An 18,374-nucleotide genomic window follows, 5' to 3' on the forward strand; every position below is an offset into this window, starting at 1 on the left:
GCCTTTCCTTTGTTTCTGTATTCCCTCTCTTCCTTAATTGGTAATTGCTTGAATCTGCTCTTTGGAACTCAGGGAAGGCCTAGGAGACCACAGCTTGCTTCTACAAACAAGAAACGGGGCACAGGGAATTCCCTGGTGGTCCAGTGGTTAGGACTTGGCACCTTCACTGCTGAGGGCCCAGGTTCAATCCCTGGTGGGGGAACTGAGGTCCCATAAGCTGCGTGGCACAGACAAAAAAAGAAAGAAAAAGAAACGGTGGGCATGGAGGGGCTTTTGTACCCAGGAGGGCCCACGGGGTCTTGCTCGATTTCAACAGGAGAGCATTCTCATTTTCTGCTGGAAATCACCGTGCCAGCAGGGTGGGCCTTTCCAAAGCCATTTTGCTACTCTCAGTACATCTGGCTGGGCAGGGAGGAAAAGCCAGCCAACTAGAGTGAAGGCCAGTCAACTTCCCTCCCCCACTGCAGAGACTACTGGAGCAGCCTGTGGCAGGGCAACTGTAGGGACCCAGCCCCAGGGCCTGTGGCCTTTCACCTTGGTGGCTGGAGAAAGTCACTGCTGCCACTCCTTGTTTGCAGAACTCCCTGTGGCTTGGAGTTGCAAATAAACATCCTCTCACTTTAGGAGATATGGGAAAGGGAGAGGGCAGAGTTTATCACTCATACATCAAATGTTTATTGAGCACTTACTATGTGGCATAAAGGATAGTTCTGCCCTTGGAATAGGGAGAAAAGTTGAAGAGGGCACTTAGCCATTAAATGGACATTTACTGTTTGCCAGACCCCAAGCTATGCATGTTTCATTCATTCTTTAATGCTCACCACAGCTCTGTGAGGGATGCATTATCATCTCTTTTCATAAACGAGGAAACAGAATCAGTGAGGTTACCGTATTGTGATAATCGCTGAATGAGAAAGTGAACGTGAACCCCTTTTACAACCAATAACGCTTATGCAAATGCAAAGTATTATTGTTATGTAAGGAGAGGAAGTAGGTGTCCTGAAAGCAGCCTCCTCTCCCTCTTCCTAGAAGATGAAAAACTCTTGGGAGCAAATAGCCATTCAGTGACTCTTGAGGGAGACCCACTTCGTAGGTTTGTTCTCTTCACCTCTGGAGGCCCAGGGACTTTAGGAGCCAGACGGAGGGAGGAGGGGTGTTGAAGGGAAAGTGGGAGCAGGGAGGGAGAAAGAAAGGACTCTGGGACTGGGGCAGGTCAAGGCCACTAGCTCCAAACTGGACTTAGGAGTGCCTGGTAGTATCAGGGATTTAGCAGGGAGGTGATTGTGCCAGAGGCAGGATGGGAAAGACCAGGATTGAATGAACTGGTTTTGGGAAGGCAGCCACCAGCCACGGAAGCCGTGAGAATCCCATGTTCCCCACGGGCCCCCTGCCAGACGGGCTACCTGAGATGCCTGACCTACCAAGTATAATGCCTCCCCCCTTCAGCTGAGGCCTTTTCCTTCCTGGCCTTTCCTGGGAAGGGAGGGAGAACAATCGAGCCTGACCATTTATAACTAGGTGTTTGCGCCCATAAGCCTGGGCTTCTAATCTAGATACCACATGTCCATCCAGCCCGCATAGTGGGCCAATCACGCAGCAGGCTGACTCCGCAGCAGCCTTCCATTCAATTCTGACTGTGCTGAGCCCCAAAGAGGCAGCCATTGTCTTCTTCCCCAGGGTTTATGAGCCCAGCTTTGGTTTTCTCATCTCTCCCCTTTGATGATAATGAAATGTCAAGCCTCAATCCAAAACTCATATACGTCAGGAGAGAGAAAGTATGCCTAATCTGGACTCTGGGAACATAAGCAGTATAAATGTAGAGGGAAATCTAAACTCCCTGACTGATTAGAAAAGAAAGGGAACGTCCTGGAAGTGGCAGCATGGCCACAGCGCCCGGCAAAGGCTTGGACGAAACGTTTCATCTAATCCCATTTGCATGGGTATTTGTTGAGGCAACTGTTTCCTCATCTAGAGCGCAGACCAGCCATATCCTGCTCCCTGAACTTGAACCGTCACCAAATTCCACACGACAGCGTCTGTGAACCAGCTTCTGTGCTGACTGTGCTGGCCTGGCCAAAGCAACCTTGGGCTCAAGTGAAGGTCACTCTCTGAATATGCAGGTTTCAATGGATCTCACTCTTATTCCTGCAGAAATCCCACTCTCGGGCTTCCCTGGTGGCGCAGTGGTTGGGAGTTTGCCTGCTGATGCAGGGGACGCGGGTTCATGCCCCAGTCCGGAGGATCCCACATACCGCAGAGCGCCTGGGCCCATGAACCATGGCCACTGAGCCTGCGCGTCCGGAGCCTGTGCTCCGCAGCGGGAGAAGCCACAGCAGTGAGAGGCCCGCGTACCGAAAAAAAATAAAAATCCCACTCTCCGTCTACACATTGATGCAGCCTCTGGAGGGTATCTAAATGTGTCTTGAACCAGTCCTTTCAGCTGTCATGTGGTGTCTGCTGGGTAGGACCTCCTGATCTTTTAGGCGCCCCTAATCCAGCACCACCACTGCTTCCCCTCACAGATTGGGCACCAGGATCGGAGTCCCCCACTGGGCCCTTCTACTCTGCTAGAGTGTTCCCACAGCAGAGCTGCTGTCCCCCACCTTAGTATTTGGGTAAAATTGCTCTTCCGGTTTTTATAAGCCACTTCCATTCCCCTTATGACCCCAGTGAATCCCAGAGGCTGACTGACAGATGCCACAACAAACTCTACATCCCTTCACCCCTACAACTCTGAGGCTTCACGTGGACCCAGCATGTCACACCCAATGCCTCTCCCTTAGGAGAGGTGCCTCCCAGGAGGCCACTCAGGCAATAGACCCAGCACCCGTGGAGGGTCCTATGACCCTCCAAGCAGCTCCAGTGTGACTCAACCCTTGATTGCACGTGAAGCCACAGCTGAAACTAGAGTGAAACCCCAATTTGACCTGCAGCCTTGTGGAGCCTAGCCAGGCCTGCAGGATGGAGGGGCAAAGGGACTTAGGGCCCAAGGATGGGGAAGCAGATTCACTGGGGAGAACACATGATGCTGGGGAACAGCAGAAGCCGAGGATCAAGCACCTTGTACAGGGCTTCCCTGGTGGCGCAGTGGACACGGGTTCAAGGCCTGGTCCGGGAAGATCCCACATGCCGTGGAGCAGCTAAGCCCATGCACCACAACTACTGAAGCCTGCATGCCTAGAGGCCGTGCTCCGTAACAAGAGAAGCCACCTCAATGAGAAGCCCATGCGCCGCAACAAAGAGTAGCCCCCACTCGCCGCAACTAGAGAAAGCCCACACGCAGCAACGAAGACCCAACGCAGCCAAAAATAAATGAATAAAATAAATAAAGCACCTCGTATGCCCTAGCCCCACATGTGGAAACAGCTGTTCAAACTATAACAAAACCAGGTTGATTGTGTCAGTTACTGAAGGAAAGTCTGCATAGATAGAGCTCAGAAAACCAGGATTATCTCTCAGGATTGCCCGATGGGCAAGGTAAATATTTAATCCCAGCGCTGGAATGGTGCCTTCTAATTCTGTGCTTTACTATCATCTTTCCCTTTATTCACTCACGCTGACAACATTTGTTGCCTGCGTCCCTCCCCCCCCCCCCCCCCCCCCCCCCACCGCCTCTGCGTGGCCAACCCTGGCCTGGCACTTCCATCCTCCGATGGCTCAGACGGTATCCTCCAGTCTTCCCTTAGGGGATCTTGGTGGAGAAGGAGGGGAGCAGGGATCGGGGAAGGCTTCACAAAGGAGTTAACTTTCAAGCCAGGTTTTGGCTGCTGTGTGGACCTCATGAGACAAGCCACAAGCAGGGGAAGGGCAGGGAGAGCATTGAAGATCTAGGGAACAGCATGTGTCCCCAGCATCTCTGGCCAGACTGGTGGTTTCTAAATCCAAGCTTCCCTCTGAGGACTCCTTAGAAGCACTTTCAGGCCAGCAGCACTCAGTTCAAGCAGGGACTGTGGGGCTTGTAGATCGCGTGGCCACTCATGGGCTGGCAAGGGGCGAGATCCTTTACCTTGCTAAGCCTTGGTTTCCTTCCAAAAAGGGATGGTAAGAGGGTAGGCTTGAGTATCAGATGGTCTGGGTCCAAATCCTACTACTGCTCTCCTACTTGTCAGCTCTGGGTCCCGTGTCTCATCTCTTCATCTGAAAGTGGAGAACATGCCCATCTCAGAAGCTCTTTCTAAGGACTGAGATAGACAGCATGTCAAATAGTTTCACCTGAGTAAACGTTAGCTGCTCTGATTATACTGTTATTTGTGTAGAGTCAGGAGCAGCAATGCCTGCCCCAGGGTTCTTCCAAGTAAGTATTGATTGAGAGCCCACCGTGTGCTCTGTACTGTTTGGACACTTGATGTCCTTGGGGCTGGCTTCCTGGGAAGCCTATGGCGTTGCGTGTGCAGGATGTTTGTTAAGGAGTACCTCGAGGATCAACACCTGTGGGAGGGAAGAGAGAGAAATGGAGCACCCACGAGGGCCCAATGCTAACCTCAACTGGCCCCACCGAGAGCTCTGATGCTGGAATGGCCCTTTGGGGTCACCCTAAATGGGGCCGGCCCTTTAACCCACTTTTTCCCCTGTTGGTCAGTCAATGGCTGGGGGTCTGCAGAGAGGAGTGTGACCTTGAGCAAGGAAGCCTCCCCTTCCTGGAGAGGCCAACAGATGAAGAGGTCTGCACGCCATAGCACCCAGAGCTGGGACGCACCATTCCTTGAAGGGGGCTCTGAGCCATGCATCACAGTGCCCACCTCGAGCAGGAAACAAAACAGGTGAAAATCCCCACTGTCCTGAAGCAGCTGTTCCAGTGGGAGTTTACCTTCTAAAGGTTGCTGTCAGGATGAGATGAGATAGTAGATGTAAATTACCTTACAAAGGGCCTTTCATAACAGTGCAGGAGTGCGAAGAGTGAGAGCTAAAGGTCGTTAAACAGATGGGGAGATTACAAAGTGATAGGAGTTAGAGGAAGAGCATCTGATTTCAACAGACCGGACTCAGTTATCTGCTGGTGTCTCCATCCTTCTCTGCCTGCACCCCAGGCTGTCACGTGGACGGGCTTTTCAACCCCGTCGGGGTCCTGCACCTCTTGAGACTCAGTTTATAAATAAAATCCTGGCATCAGGCCCCTTCAGACCCCTCCTGGGACAGCAGCCAGGCTCTCCCTGAGGGCTCCCTTCCGCGAGAGGTGGCTGGCATGATGGGCGGGAGCCCGACTGCAGGAAGGGAGCCCTGGCACATCCAGCTCAGCGAGGGCGGCTCAGGCAGAGACCAGGAAAGGGAGATAAAGAGATTTCCTTGGCACCGGCCTCTCCCATTTCTTTGGAAAACAGTGGGGAGGAAATCTACTGGCAGAAGGGCCTGCTCCAGCTCCCTTCTGAGGTGGGCCCAGCTGCCCTTCCCACGGGGGGCCCGAAACACCAGAGGGAAAACCAGTCTGCTAGCAGTTCCTGGGAGGTGTGGCCAGCCGGAGGGAGAAGAAGAAGGGCCAGGAGGAGGCAGGGGCGGTGGTCTCAGCCTCTTGTCCCTTCTTTTGCCCACCCTTCTCTCTTGGCCTCAGTTTCCCTGGCGTAGGTGGGATGAGGGTAGGGCCATCAGATTCAGTAAATCCAAATACAGGACACTCGGTGCAATGTAAATCTCAGATAACCAGCAGGTAATGTTTTAGTGTAAGTGTGCCCCATGCTACTTGGGAGGGATATATTTATACTAAAATGTCCTTGTTTATCTGTTTATTTGTTGTTTATACTGTCCGGCAACCCAGACCTGCAGCAAATGCGAATAGGAGAGGCCCGCTGGCAGACAGCAGGGACAGAGCCCATGCTGGAGACAAGGACGGATCAGAGGGCGCATGCCTGCGTGAGTTCGCGGCGCCTTGGGAAGAGGGAGGGGAAGGGCTGGAGGAAGGTGAAATAGGAGCCCAGTCCCCAGCGCAGTCAATCCCACAGCAGCAGAGCAGGCTCCCACCCTGACCCCACCTAACAAAGCAGGGACAGGAGAGCTGCAGGCAGCCTGGGCCTCCACTGGCCCCCTTGGGTCCTCCTGGTGATGTCCTGAGTGATCCTAGGCAACGCTGGGCCAGGGTCGGGCTGGGAGCTCTGGCTCATGGGCTGCTCTGTGCGTGGGTGGGGTGGAGGGCTGGGGGGACGTCCCTGCGTGTCTGAGCAGAGCAGCAGTCCCCGTGAGTGTGCTGGGGATGGGAGGGCCCCCCCTTGGGTAGGAGCAGCACTGCTACCCCCCCAGACATCAGCTACCGACCCCAGGGGTGAACCAGTGCATCACCCCTCTGCCCGCCCTTCCCTAGCTCCATCCCCGGAAGCGGCCAGTGTTTCCCCATCTGTAGGCCTTACCCATCCTTCAGTGCTCTCTCTCTAATAAAAAGAACCATAATCGTAACTACAAATTATTGAATACATCCTCCTGGCCAGGCATCTTGTTTCATCTTTACAGCAACCCTATGAGGTAAATACCGTCCCCGTCCCCATTTTACAGATGAGGAAACAGGCTCAGAATGGTGAATTAAATTACCAAAGTCACCTCACCGAGCTAGTCAGCAGGGGAAAGGGACTCAAACCCCAGGTCTGGGGCCCCTGCGCCCCCCTCACGGCCTATGTTTTGTAGGCCCTCTGGTTGGGGGTACTGGGGGAAAGAAAGGCACAGATGGGCCTTTCTCTCCCTGAATCATCAGTCTCTGGCACAGAGGAAATAACAGTGTTTGTTGAAAGACTCAATGTTGTTGAAAGAAAAATCTTGTTCCGTGTACCCACGTCCCTCCCCTGGCCCCTGTGCCTATCCCCACCCTCCCAGGCTTTGCAGCAGCCAGCACTTGGAATATGAGTCCAGTCTCATCTGGGACTAGGGCTCTGAGGAAGGAACTGGCTTGTGACTTGTCTGTCCTGTCACTCCCTCCAAAGGAAGCCCCTCCCTGGGCGCAGGGGTCCAGGAACATGTCCTTGGTCCCTAGAGGAGATAATGCCTTTGTCCCTATTCAGATAAACAAGCAAAGCCGCTAGAACTCCTGTAATGCAAGGTGCAGGAGCAGAGTCCCACCCACAGACACGGGCCTGGCCTTCCTCCCAAGGTCACTAGCAGGAGCCTGAGGACAGCTAGTCCCCATTACACAGAAGGGCCAACCTTAGCCCATTTTGCAGGGGGATAAAGAGGCCCATAGCAGGGAAGCCACGTTTCCATCCCTGCAAGGTTACCAGCTTCCCTGCTTCTTTCCATCCCTAACCCACTCAGAAGCACGGAGCCTCAGGGCCCACCACACCGGGGCAGCGCTCACAATGCGGTCTCGGTACAGGCAGCCCCTGGAGTTTTGTGACACAGCAGCCTTTACACTTACATGTGCGCCTGGGCACGTCCACCACCACCACCCTTGACTCTGGGCCCCTACAGACCCTACTACTTCCCCCACCCCCTGCTTCCCTTATCCCCCTCCCAACACTGGCAGATCAGAGCCACAGGAACCGGGGCCAGCAAGTGTGCACGCTGAGAGCCAAGATGGGGAAGTTTATTTTCTAAGAATCATCTAAACACATGAGGAGTATTTTTAGCCCCTGGCTCCCTCCCAGGTGCCAAATCTAAACAGGGGGCCAGAGAGACAGCCCATCAGGGATACAGAGCAGCATGTGGAGACAGGGTGGGACAGCGTGCTGCAGACCCCACCCCGCCCCTGTTCCAGAGGTTGGATGACTGTCAGAGAGAAAGCTGGCCGTGGAGCCCAAGAGGCAGAGAAGTGACCCCGGGTTCTGACAGGTCCCCTAACCCCTCTCTGTGCCTCAGCAACCTCATCCGTGCAACGGGAGAAATACCCCCTTATAGGATTGTCGTGTGGCCCATGGCAGCTCCTGCAGGCATTCAGTGAACGTGCACATGGTCTGTGCTAAGGGACCTAGAAGTCAGGTGGTGACCCAAACCTTCAGCCATGGAGCCTTCCCCAGCCCTGGTCGGCCGCAGTGAAGTGTGTGTGCTCGTGTGTGTGTGTGTGTGTGTGTGTGTGTGTGTGTGTGTGTGTGCGCGCGCGTACGTTGTTGTACCCAATGCAGGGACTCAGGAGTGAATGAAAGTAGGGTTGGGGGCTGCTGGTAGCCCCCATCGTCTCTGGGGGAGCTGCGTCAGGAGCCAGGCTGGCTGGGCACAGGGAGCTTAGAGCACCTTCTCCAGAGAAGGGGTCTGCAGAGGGTGGGGGGCGGGGGCTGGCGGGGGCAGGGGAGTGAAACCGCTCAGAAGAGGAGGCTTTCAGGGGCACACACACAGCTCACTGGCCTCAGCCTCCAGGGCGCAGGGGCCAATTCCAGGGGCGGGGCTGCCCTCTCCCGGGGTGACTGGCCAGCAGTGACCTTGCTGTAAGTCGAGCGCTGACAGCACCTGCTCTGGCCTCCAGTTGCAGGGGACAAGCTGTGCCCGTTGTGGCCCCCACTGGCCAGGTTTATTACTGCGGGGTCAGAGGGACGGCGGAGGGGGGCGGGGGGGAGGGTCGTGTGCCTGCAGCCGGGGGTTGGAGAGGCCCAGGCTCCCCTACTTGCTAGAAAAGAGCTGGGACTTCCTGGTTCTGCTGCCACATTATTCACTGAACGTTGCCTTGAGGGTGTAGTTGGTGGGGAGGGGCAGTTCGGACTTCTGAGAGCCCTGAGCCTGAAAGGGGGAGGGGAGGAGGAAGGCACAGCTTGGATCTTAGACCCCCCAGCCTGCCTGCGTGGGAACCAAAGAGAACAGGTTCGTGTCCACACACCCCCTGCTGACACAAGCTGCCTGCTGTTGCCATAGTGACAGTAATACCAACACCTCCACCAAGGCTGGCTGTGTGGTCAGCAGTGAAGGGAGGGGGTGCTTATTCTTGGTCACGAAGGAGGAAAGGGAGAGGGAGGCTGCTATGGAGGGGAGCAGCCCTCGTCCCTCAGCCTAGCTGCGGGTGGTCAGGGACTCTGAGGGTATCTGAGTGGGAGAAGGCTTAGAGGTCACCTCCTCCAACCAGCTCCCCTCCAGAGACCAACGGCAAGCCAGGGCTTCCAGCATCGGTAGTGGAATCCCATGTGTGCTGACCTAGCTCTGCGTCTTCCTGTGGGAATCTATCTCATCACCTCCAGACAGGAAGCCTGTTACAGAGAGGTTGTCCCTGCACCAGCTGACCTGGCCCCGGCCCCAGGGCCCCTCGCCACCCAGCAAGGCCCATTCTTGGCCTCTTCCCCTCTTCTCATGCTCCTCCAAAATCCATTCTTCTTTTTTTTTTTTTAAGTTTATTTATTTTATTTATTTATTTTTGGCTGCGTTGGGTCCTTGCTGTGCACCGGCTTCCTCTAGTTGCGGCTACTCTTGGTTGCGGTAAGCGGGCTTCTCATTGCTGTGGCTTCTCTTGTTGCGGAGCGTGGGCTCTAGGCGCGCAGACTTCAGTAGTTGCGGCACGTGGGCTCAGTAGTTGTGGCACGTGGGCTCTAGAGCTCAGGCTCAGTAGTTGTGGCACACGGGCCTAGTTGCTCTGCAGCATGGGGGATCTTCCTGGACCCGGGCTCGAACCCGTGTCCCCTGCATCAGCATGCAGATTCTTAACCACTGCGCCACCAGGGAAGCCCCCAAAATCCATTCTTAAAATCCATCTCACGGTCCTCCAAAACTCCAGCCCTGCCCTGGATGACGAGGTCCCGGAGCCTGAGGCCCCTCAACCCCTGGCCCCCAGGGCCCAGCCTGGCCTGGGACCCACCTGTGGGGCCCTTATTTCTTTAACCCTGTTTTCTGGACCCTCCTCTCTGCACCTGCTGCCTCCTAGTCTCACTCCCTTCTTGGGCCCCAGAAAGGAAAAAGCCATTAGAGACAGGATCTTGGGGTGGGGGAGGTGTGCCTTCATTGAAAGCTCCTAAGTTCAAGGGCCAAAGACCCTTGGATTCACCTGTGACCCAGTAGCTCCTGGATGAGGCATCAGTCCTAACTGCTGCCCGTACGCCTCACCCCTGCAGCCCCTGCACCACGGCCCCCGCTCCCCTCTCCCTCTTCCCCCTCCCCACCCTCCTCACTTGCCCACTGTCTCTCTCCCCCTCCCTCCCTCCCTTCCTCCCTCCCTCCCTCCCTCCATGCATGAACACTTGCTGGCCTCCAGGTGGCCTCCCCCCACTGCCTCCTGCAAGTCTTCTGATGGATGCCCCTTCCCACTGATTGACCACAGCCATTTGATACGGTGTACAATGTGTCTCTTTATTTATAGTGTCTCCTGCTAGACTGTGAACACCAGGAGGACAGGCATTTTGTCTGTCTCATTCCCCGCCACAGCCCCAGTGCCTAGAACATAGATGCTCAAGAAACACTGGGGCAAATAAATGAACCCCACTACCCACCCCACCTAGGCTGTACCCACACAGGACCCGCACTCTCCACCACTAGTACAGGGCGGAAGGTGCTGGCCGGCTCTCAGCTGGCTCTGCCGTGGCCTCACTATGTGGCCTCCACCCAGCCTCCTTTCCTTTCTGGGCCTCAGCTTCCCCCATTATATAATGAGAGGCTGGATTGGAACTTCTCCAGCTGTGGCTGTGTTGGAGCTCTGAGGTCCCTTCGGCATCTCTCCAATTGGGGTGTCAACGGGGAATTCACAAAGGTGGGAGGGGTGCCGGCTCAGAAGAAATCTCCAGGCCCTAAGGCCCCACCCTGGCATGCTGGGGTGGGTTGAGGGAGCAGGGCAGCAGTAGTTGTGGGAACTAAAAACAGATGTAAGAGAGGTTTCCCAAAAAACATGTCCCTATTTTAATCATCACCAAAGTCCAACCCGGGAAGCCTGAGGAACAGAGGCTCAAGCCCTCTTAAGGGCTGAGACCAGAGGTCAGGTGTCCAAACATGAGTCGTCATCGGCGGAAGCCTGCTGTCAGGCAGGTGAGCACGGGGGCCAGCAGGGCAGGCAGCGGCAAGGGCAGCAGCCGTCCCGGGGCCTGGGACCTGAGAACCTGGCGCTGCCCCCGGGGCTGCAGGGGCCTGACATTGTCTGTCATTTTCAGTTTCTTCTCGTTGTCATAATACAGCTTCTGAGAGAATGCCAGGATCTGTGGAAGGCACAGGGCTCAGCAGGGAGGGATGAAGCTGGCGGAGCTGCACTCCTCACTGTGTGGCCTCAGGCCAGTCGCCTGGCCTCTCTGAGCCCCCTCAGGTTCTTGTGCAGAGGAAAAGAATCGGGGATGCAAAGTGCTTTGCATCCATGGGGGCTCAGCTCCCACGAGTGTCCTAAGCAGAGGGGACTCACAGCTCTGGGCTTTGAGGGCCTGTGATTACTACCACTATCATCACTGTTACCAGAGAACAGTGGTTCTCAAGCTTGAGCTTGCGTTAGCCTCACCTGGGGGCTTGTTGAGCCCCAGACTGCCTGGGGCCTCCGACAAAGGGACAGTTTCCAGGAGCTGACACAGGGGAGGCTGCACCCTCGGCCGGGCCCCGTGTACCTGGTCCTTGTGGAGTTGAATGGGCTCCTGGAACACGGTCCAGACCACCTTCTCATCGCAGCCTGGTGTGGTGAGCGAGCCCAGGTAGCGGAAGTAGTGCCTCAGTTTCTCCTTCTTGGGGAGCAGGTCGAAGAGGCTGATGTTGTCTTTCAGCATGGTGTTCATATCTGGGGAGACTCACACACCTCACTCTGAGAGTACAGGCTCCTCCACCATCCAGACCTTCTTCTGTAGGAAGAAGTCTTCTCCCCTCCCCCAGCCCCCCGCCCCCCGGGTCCTGACTCACTGGGATTGGGGATGTCAGACAGGGCCTGCACCAGGGGCTGGAAGTTAACATTCTTGGATCCGGCCTGGAACAGGAGGGAAAGGGGCTTGAGAGAGGCTTGTGGGGAGCCGGTGGAGACCACCAGTTCACTCTCCCAGTCTGGGGTGGGGCGGGCATGCAGCTTCTGGGACTGAGGCCCTCAAAGGCCCTGGGCTCCCCACATGGGGAGGTACAAGTCACTGAGAAACAGAGGGGAAGTCGGAGCTTCTCCAGCCCCTCCCGCCTTGCTGGGATCCCAGGTCTCTGGATCCTAAGAAGCAGCCCCTCGAGCCCTGAGGGATGGCAGCCCCACCTCCACCATGAAGGCCAGCACCGCGATCTCATCTTTGGGGTCCTGGTTCTGGCTCGTGTTCCTTGATGTCCCCTTTTCTTTCTCATGTACCACGTGCATCTGGTAAGGGGTGAGAGGGATGGAGAGAGAACCCGTCAGGGTGCTGGACCCTCCTTCTTGCCCAAGGCAAGTATACCCAGAGCCCAGCCAAGGCATCCACCTGGGAAGAGGTCCCTCACCTCCATGGCAAAGCGATCCCCGTCGAAGCTGTGCTCCGAGCCCCAGTCCAGCACCTTGGACCAGTGTAGGTGCAGCTGCTTGGCCCGGTACCGGGCGGCCAGTCCTCCTCCAGCAATCGAGGCCTCGTCCCCCAGCAACACCATCACTGGAGGGCACAGGAGGGGGCAGAGTCCTCGCACCCACCTCCCCCAGCCTCTCCCAGCCCCTCATCCCAGCTCCATCCAAGCAGGACCTTCTCTCCTACCTCGCACCCTTCACAGGCTACGGTCCCGGGCCTGAAGGGACAGGAACAGTGGTACAGCCTGGACCTTACCGTGGCCCCCTCCTCGGCCTCCCTGTCTGCCTCTCCCTCTGTACACCCCTCACTGCCCAAACATGCAACTCAGCCCGGTCCTGCCCGTGCTTCAACCCCCTCCATGCGTGGTGCCCCAATGTTCCCAGGGCCACGTCCAAACTCCTCAGCCCTGGGCAACCTGCCCCAGGCCCAGCTGGACTGACCATGGGCTGGCTCTGGCCCCTCCTAGCTTCGCTCTGTCCTCCATGCACATGGGGCCACATGCAGCCCTTTGAACACCCCAAGCTGTTTCACGCCTCTGTGCCATGCTGTTCCTTCTTCCTAGAACCTGTCCCCTCCCCCACTACAGATTGCTCTGATACAGGATTGAAAATACTGATAGAATGTTCCCTCCTTTCCAAAGTCCACCCTGCTTTCCCCACCCCGCCCCCCCAGGGATTTTCAGCCTCTCCTCAGCAAAAGTGGACAACCCGGTGTGCCCTCCCAGGAGGAGCCCAACCCTCCAGTCCTTGGGGAACTTGGGTCCCAGGATCCCGTGTCCCTGCTGTCCGGGGCCTGCATCCAGCCCATCTGAGACCTACCTGAGTGGCCATTGTTTTGCACGGCCCACTTTTGCTTCTTGTCGTAGCCGGAGAAGGAGAAGGGTCCCAGGTTTGGGTCCAGCAGTGTCTTGGCAGTGGCGATGTTGATGGGGGACTGGTGGTCATTCTGGCAGCTATCGCCCCACTGGTCCGGCCCTGAGCAGGGAGGGAGGGTGGGCTGGGAGTCAGGGGCGCCTGGCACCGAGGTGTGGCGTCCTCCACCCCACTCAGGTCAGGCCCAGCTCAAGGCAACAAGGTCTTTGGATGGCTGGCAGGCTGTGCTGGGGGGATGCCCAGCACAGAACTCCACCCTCACCCTTCTCCCTCCTCAGACACTCACACTCACACAAAACCAGCAAGGCGTGGTGTGGACAGGGTAGGACTAGGGTGTGAGCTCTGGGGTAGGGGACCACCTCAGATGCTGGGCTGTGAAAGGAAAGCTCCGTGATAACCTGCTTCCTAGGGGTTCCGAAGTTCAAAGGAGGTTGATGGGAGAGTGTGTGGAAGCAGTGGAGTCCCCTGGAAGGGCCGCTTGTGAAAGGACCCCGTGACTTGACACTAAGCCTTGTCTGAGCCCTGGGAGGCAGGGAGGGAGCCCCAGGGGAGCCCAGCCCCCTGCACCCAGGACCTCCCACACCAGTGAGCGGGGCCGGGGGGTTGGGGAGCACTGTCCAGTCACCAAAACAGCAACGGTGGGAGGAAAGCAGATTGCAGGAAACTGGGCAGCGCTTGAAAAAGTACAAAGAACCGCCACCCAGGCCCATATGCAGGGGTGTCACTGGAACAGAATCAACTCTCCATTTTGTTATGAGAGGAGCAAAATGAATTTCTCCCTTTGATACTGCTCCTGATTTATTTCAGAGGACCAGAGGGCTGACTCTCTTGGTGTCAGAGACGATGACAGGAGGTCCCAGTAAAAACTCAGGTCACTCTATGTTCCCTGTGCCCTGAGCACCAGGAGAGAGAGAGAGAGAGAGAGAGAGTGTGTGTGTGTGTGTGTGTGTGTGTTAGGAGCTGATATCTGACTGGGGCCACCATCACCTCATCCTTCCCACCTTCCCTGCGTCTCCATTTCAACCTGGAGACTCGCTGCACTTACCCAAGCAGGTGTAGTTGGAGGGTTTGACTTGATTCTGGTAGCACCAGTGTGACCCTGGAACAGAGAGAGGAAGGATGTGAGGCCTGTGCAGAAGCATGTCAGTGTATCTGTGTACACACACGTCTGTCTCTATGAGTGCCGGTGAACTGTGTGCACACAAGCAACTGTGTGTGTGTGTGTGTGTGTGTGTGTGTGTGTGTGTGTGTACACAGTGGGTCAGAGGCTGGGAATATCCCTGGAGTCAGAACCTGGCCTGGGATGGGATAGAGCATTCCTGGGGTGCCATCCTGGGGGACAGAGGGCCCAGGGGAAGGAGCCTTAAGAAGAAACTGTAGGGATGGAGAAGGAGGCAGTCGAAACAGCCAGGCTCCAGGCGTCCCTGACCCATAGCCAATCCACTGGTCCCCTTGCCCAGGGCACTGTCCTCAGACAAGGCAGACCAGACAGCCAGCAGCCCTTGAGGGGCCCTCCAAGGCGGGTCAGCTCTCCCCAGGGGCTAGCCTGGACACTCTCTACATGTTGCTCATCAGCCTCCCCCTCCCTCCTTGCATCCCCTCCCTCAAACCTGGAAGGGAGGCTGGTGAGGGGGGAAGAGGAGGCCCCCCAGGACAATACAGCCACGTTCAGCCTGGCTGCTTTCCCAGAGTTGATGCGATGATGAGGGAGATTAGGCTAGTCCCTCCCTGGAACACACCCTCTTGTGCTATTAAGACCCATTCTTGTCTAAACTCTCACAGTCCTGCAGGGAGGAAGGCGGCTAGGTCTTTTCCCCTGTCCCTCCAACCTGCAGTCCTGGTGTTTGGGACCAGACAGACTTGCCTTCCAATCCCCCACTCTGCCTCCGGACAGGAGAACCAACATCTCTGAAAAAAGGCTGCATCATGGATATAGCTCACTAATGCAAGATGTTGACAACAGGGCAAACTGTGCACATGGGAACCCTCTTCTCTATGCTCTCTGCTTGATGTTTCCGTAAACCTGAAACCGCTCTAAAATTACTCTATTGATTTTTAAAAGAAAGTCTGTGCCAGCAGGGTGGACAAAGCATTTGATCAGAGCTGGCATTCTAGCTGGGCCACTTAGGAGCTGTGGGTTTAGGGACAAGTCACTTAATCTCTCTGAGCCTTAGTTTTGCTGTCTGTAAAATGGAACTAATACCATCCACCTCATAGGACTGTGGGGAGGATTAAATGAGAGATGGTAGAGAGTGCTCCAGGCAGTTGGAATTTAGTCAAGTCCCTGACGAGTCCTTCCCTTCTCCTTGGCTTCCTCCCTCCCTCCCCTCCTCAACCTCCTGTCAGGACACAGATGGCCAAAGTCAAGGAGAGAAATGAAGTGAGCTGGAAAGAACTCAGGGATGAGGAAATTCCTAAGAAAAGCAGAGCTTCCTGCTCAGCCTGAGCACATCCATCCCCACCCAAGCCCACCTCCTCTGGGGTCCCTGCAATGGGCATGGGGTGGAGAGGGGGCAGGTTCTCGGCAGGGGCTGGGAGGAAGGCCAGGAGACTGAGCACCTATAGGAAATTGGCCACCCCGCACTCTGGGCCCTTCAGAGCCACCTGGGGTTTCCCAGTCTCCCAGGTCTGGATCAAATGCTGTGCCTACTTTGCTGACACAGCCTCTTTCAGAGATGAACAGTCCCTGCAGTGTCTTCCCCTGGCCAGTCCACCCCCTGCCCGGGACAGGGCTCTGCTGACCCTGGGACTTGCTGCATCTGGGGAAGCCTGACGAGGGTGAGCTCTGCAAAGGGCAGTGGCCACTTCCCATCCAGGCCCATCTCTGCGTGTTGGCAGACTCTGATGCTGGAGCCCACCACCCGGCCTCCAGTCCTGGCTCTGACTCTTGCTTATTCTCTGCAAGAGAGTTCATTAACTTTTCTGAGCCCACTTTCTTCCTTCCTTCCTCAGGCAGAAGGAGCTGCCACTGATCTCCCAGAGGCAGTGTCTAAGGACACACTGGATGGGAGGTCATTTGCATCCGTGAAAGGCTTCCTGTTATGATTCTCCTGGGTCTCAGAGGTCCTGAAAGGCAGAAGGCGCCTCTAAGGTAGAGCTGGCCCCTCCTGGTGACTGATACCCAGGGGGAAGCTGTTTTCAGGGGAAGCCTGGCTTGAGCCGGAACCCTCAGGAGCCAGCTCTGATGGGTGGAACCCCTGTCAGCCTCCCTGGAGCCCATCTGGTCCAGGCTGAGCTTTTCTGAGGAATTTGCTCCTCCCTGCTTCTGGCTACAGCTCCTAGGGTTGTCATGGTGACCTCTGATCCACTGTCTTAATCACAGAGACTTTTGACCTGCTTGGTTGAATGCTCTTGAAACTACCCTCTTTAGGAAGCAGAAGCCAGGAAAATGTGATGTTGATGAGGCCAAGGCTGGGGGTCAGGTCTGTATCCAAAGGCTGAAGGTAGGGGCTGGTTTTTAGGCAAGTGGTGGCAGGGTCACGGAGCAGCTCAGACTCCTGTACTGGTTCATGAGGGAGCAGCCCTTACAGATAATTACCAGCCAGTTCTCTCAGGCCACTTCCTAGAGGACCTGGGAAGGAGAGGAGCTACCCGCAGGTCTTGGCTCCAAGCTCAGATGCTGCCTAGCCCATCTGCCCTGACCAGAGATGGAGTGAGAGAACTAACGACCATCGCCAGTCACCCAGCCACTGTCCCCCACCCTTGTCGTACCCACCACCCCAGGCCCCTGCTTTAGAGCTGATTGAAGAAGTTCTCTCGGGTGGACCTTGCTCACCGCACCCTCCCACTCCAGGGGGAGGGAGGAATCCTGAAAACCAGCTCAGCGAAACCCGAAGATGCCCTGGGCAAAGTCTCAGCAGCTCCTGGCTAGGTCTGGGACTCTGAAGGGGCCTATGTCCCTCTCCCCTCCTCTCTCCCTGGCAGCAGATGGTCTGAGGACGTCGATGTACAGCCTGGTCACTCTCCAGCCTCAGGTTCCCTAGGAGATGAAATGGGGCGGGGGGAGGGGTGGGGAAGGCAGGACCCTCGGCAGCTCCCAGTCAGAAAGCCCCAGCGCTTAAGGGGAGCACAGCTTGTGAGAGGGGGCGGCTGAGAGAGAATCCTGGCTGGCGGGGCCCAGGCCATGTGGCTACGGAGTGCCTGCTATGTGCCACACAGGCACGGCACTAAGCACCTACTCCCACCATCTTATTTGAATCCTCAGAACAATACCTGAGTCAGATTACTCTCTGTTTTGTAAGCGAGAAAACTGACTTACCCAAGGAGGAAACTGACTTACCCAGGAGGGAAGTGACCCAAAGCCACACAGCTACAAAGCAGCCGCATTAATTGCAAAGCATTTCTCTTTCTACAAGTCCAGCAGCTTAAGTAGGTTTCAGACCTCCAACCCTACACGTAAAAATGTTCACATCCCGCCTTTTCTGTTTCCTCGTCTCCTAGGAAGAGGCCGGGAGTTGCTGCAGGATGCCCCTCATTCCCCACCGCGGGCCAGCGGGCCGGCCAAGGGTCTCCTTCTCTGCTGCTGAGGGCACCCTCAGCCCTCACGCATGACTCCAAGAGAGGAGCATCTAGCTTTAGAGAGGAGATTCGGCCAGGTGGACCCCAAGGACCATCCAAGGGGTAGCTGAGATGGGGACTGGCAGATGGGGGCCTCCTTCCAAGGAGATGGCTCCCCGTGGGGTCGCAGAGAAGGTGCCAGATTGGATCCCTGTGCCCAGACGCTGGAGGCGCCTTCAGCTCCTTATCAAATATTAACACCCCTCTCCTGCCACCTTCCACATAGGCGAATAATTAAGAGCTCGGCCTCACCATTAATCTTTAAACGAAAATCACCCCGGCCGGAAAGACCGGCTTGGCTCGGGTCTCCGGATGTCCCCCTCCAGGCTCCCTACACAGTTCTGGAGGTGAAGGGTGCTGGCAGCGTCCGGGGACAAGGCACCCAGGGTGGGAAGCGGGGATGAGCGGGCCCCACCGCACCCAGTTTGTTGTCCTTGCCCCGGGCCGGGGGCAGCCACCAAACACTGAGCCCCCGCGGGACGGACAGCGACCCACGACAGACGGAGGAACACCAGAAAGGGTAAGAAACGGAGGCGTGCGCCGCGGCGGCTCAGAGACGCATCCTTGCCCCGGACCCGCACGGCGCCCGGCGGAGGGCCGCGGGCCCCGCACACCGCGGTCGCGCACACGCTTTGCACCCGCTGCCCCG

The 18,374-nt window shown here is 56.6% G+C and overlaps 1 protein-coding gene across 1 annotated transcript in view; it reads right to left on the bottom strand.

The window, feature by feature from the left end:
- Positions 1-10,160: 10,160 nt before the first annotated feature.
- Positions 10,161-18,374, bottom strand: part of CA4 (carbonic anhydrase 4) — a 9,488-nt gene continuing 1,274 nt past the window's right edge. The window contains exons 2-8 of the mRNA XM_029210762.1: positions 14,214-14,267; positions 13,115-13,270; positions 12,238-12,383; positions 12,020-12,118; positions 11,689-11,752; positions 11,403-11,569; positions 10,161-11,009 (exon numbers count right to left, since the gene is read on the bottom strand). Of these exons, the coding sequence (XP_029066595.1) occupies positions 10,815-11,009; positions 11,403-11,569; positions 11,689-11,752; positions 12,020-12,118; positions 12,238-12,383; positions 13,115-13,270; positions 14,214-14,267 (881 nt within the window). The 3' untranslated portion in view covers positions 10,161-10,814. The remainder of the gene's footprint in view (positions 11,010-11,402; positions 11,570-11,688; positions 11,753-12,019; positions 12,119-12,237; positions 12,384-13,114; positions 13,271-14,213; positions 14,268-18,374) is intronic.

Source organism: Monodon monoceros, unplaced genomic scaffold, assembly GCF_005190385.1.
Source record: "Monodon monoceros isolate NGI ecotype Baffin Bay Population unplaced genomic scaffold, NGI_Narwhal_1 Super_Scaffold_9, whole genome shotgun sequence".
NCBI classification, from domain to species: Eukaryota; Metazoa; Chordata; class Mammalia; order Artiodactyla; family Monodontidae; genus Monodon; species Monodon monoceros.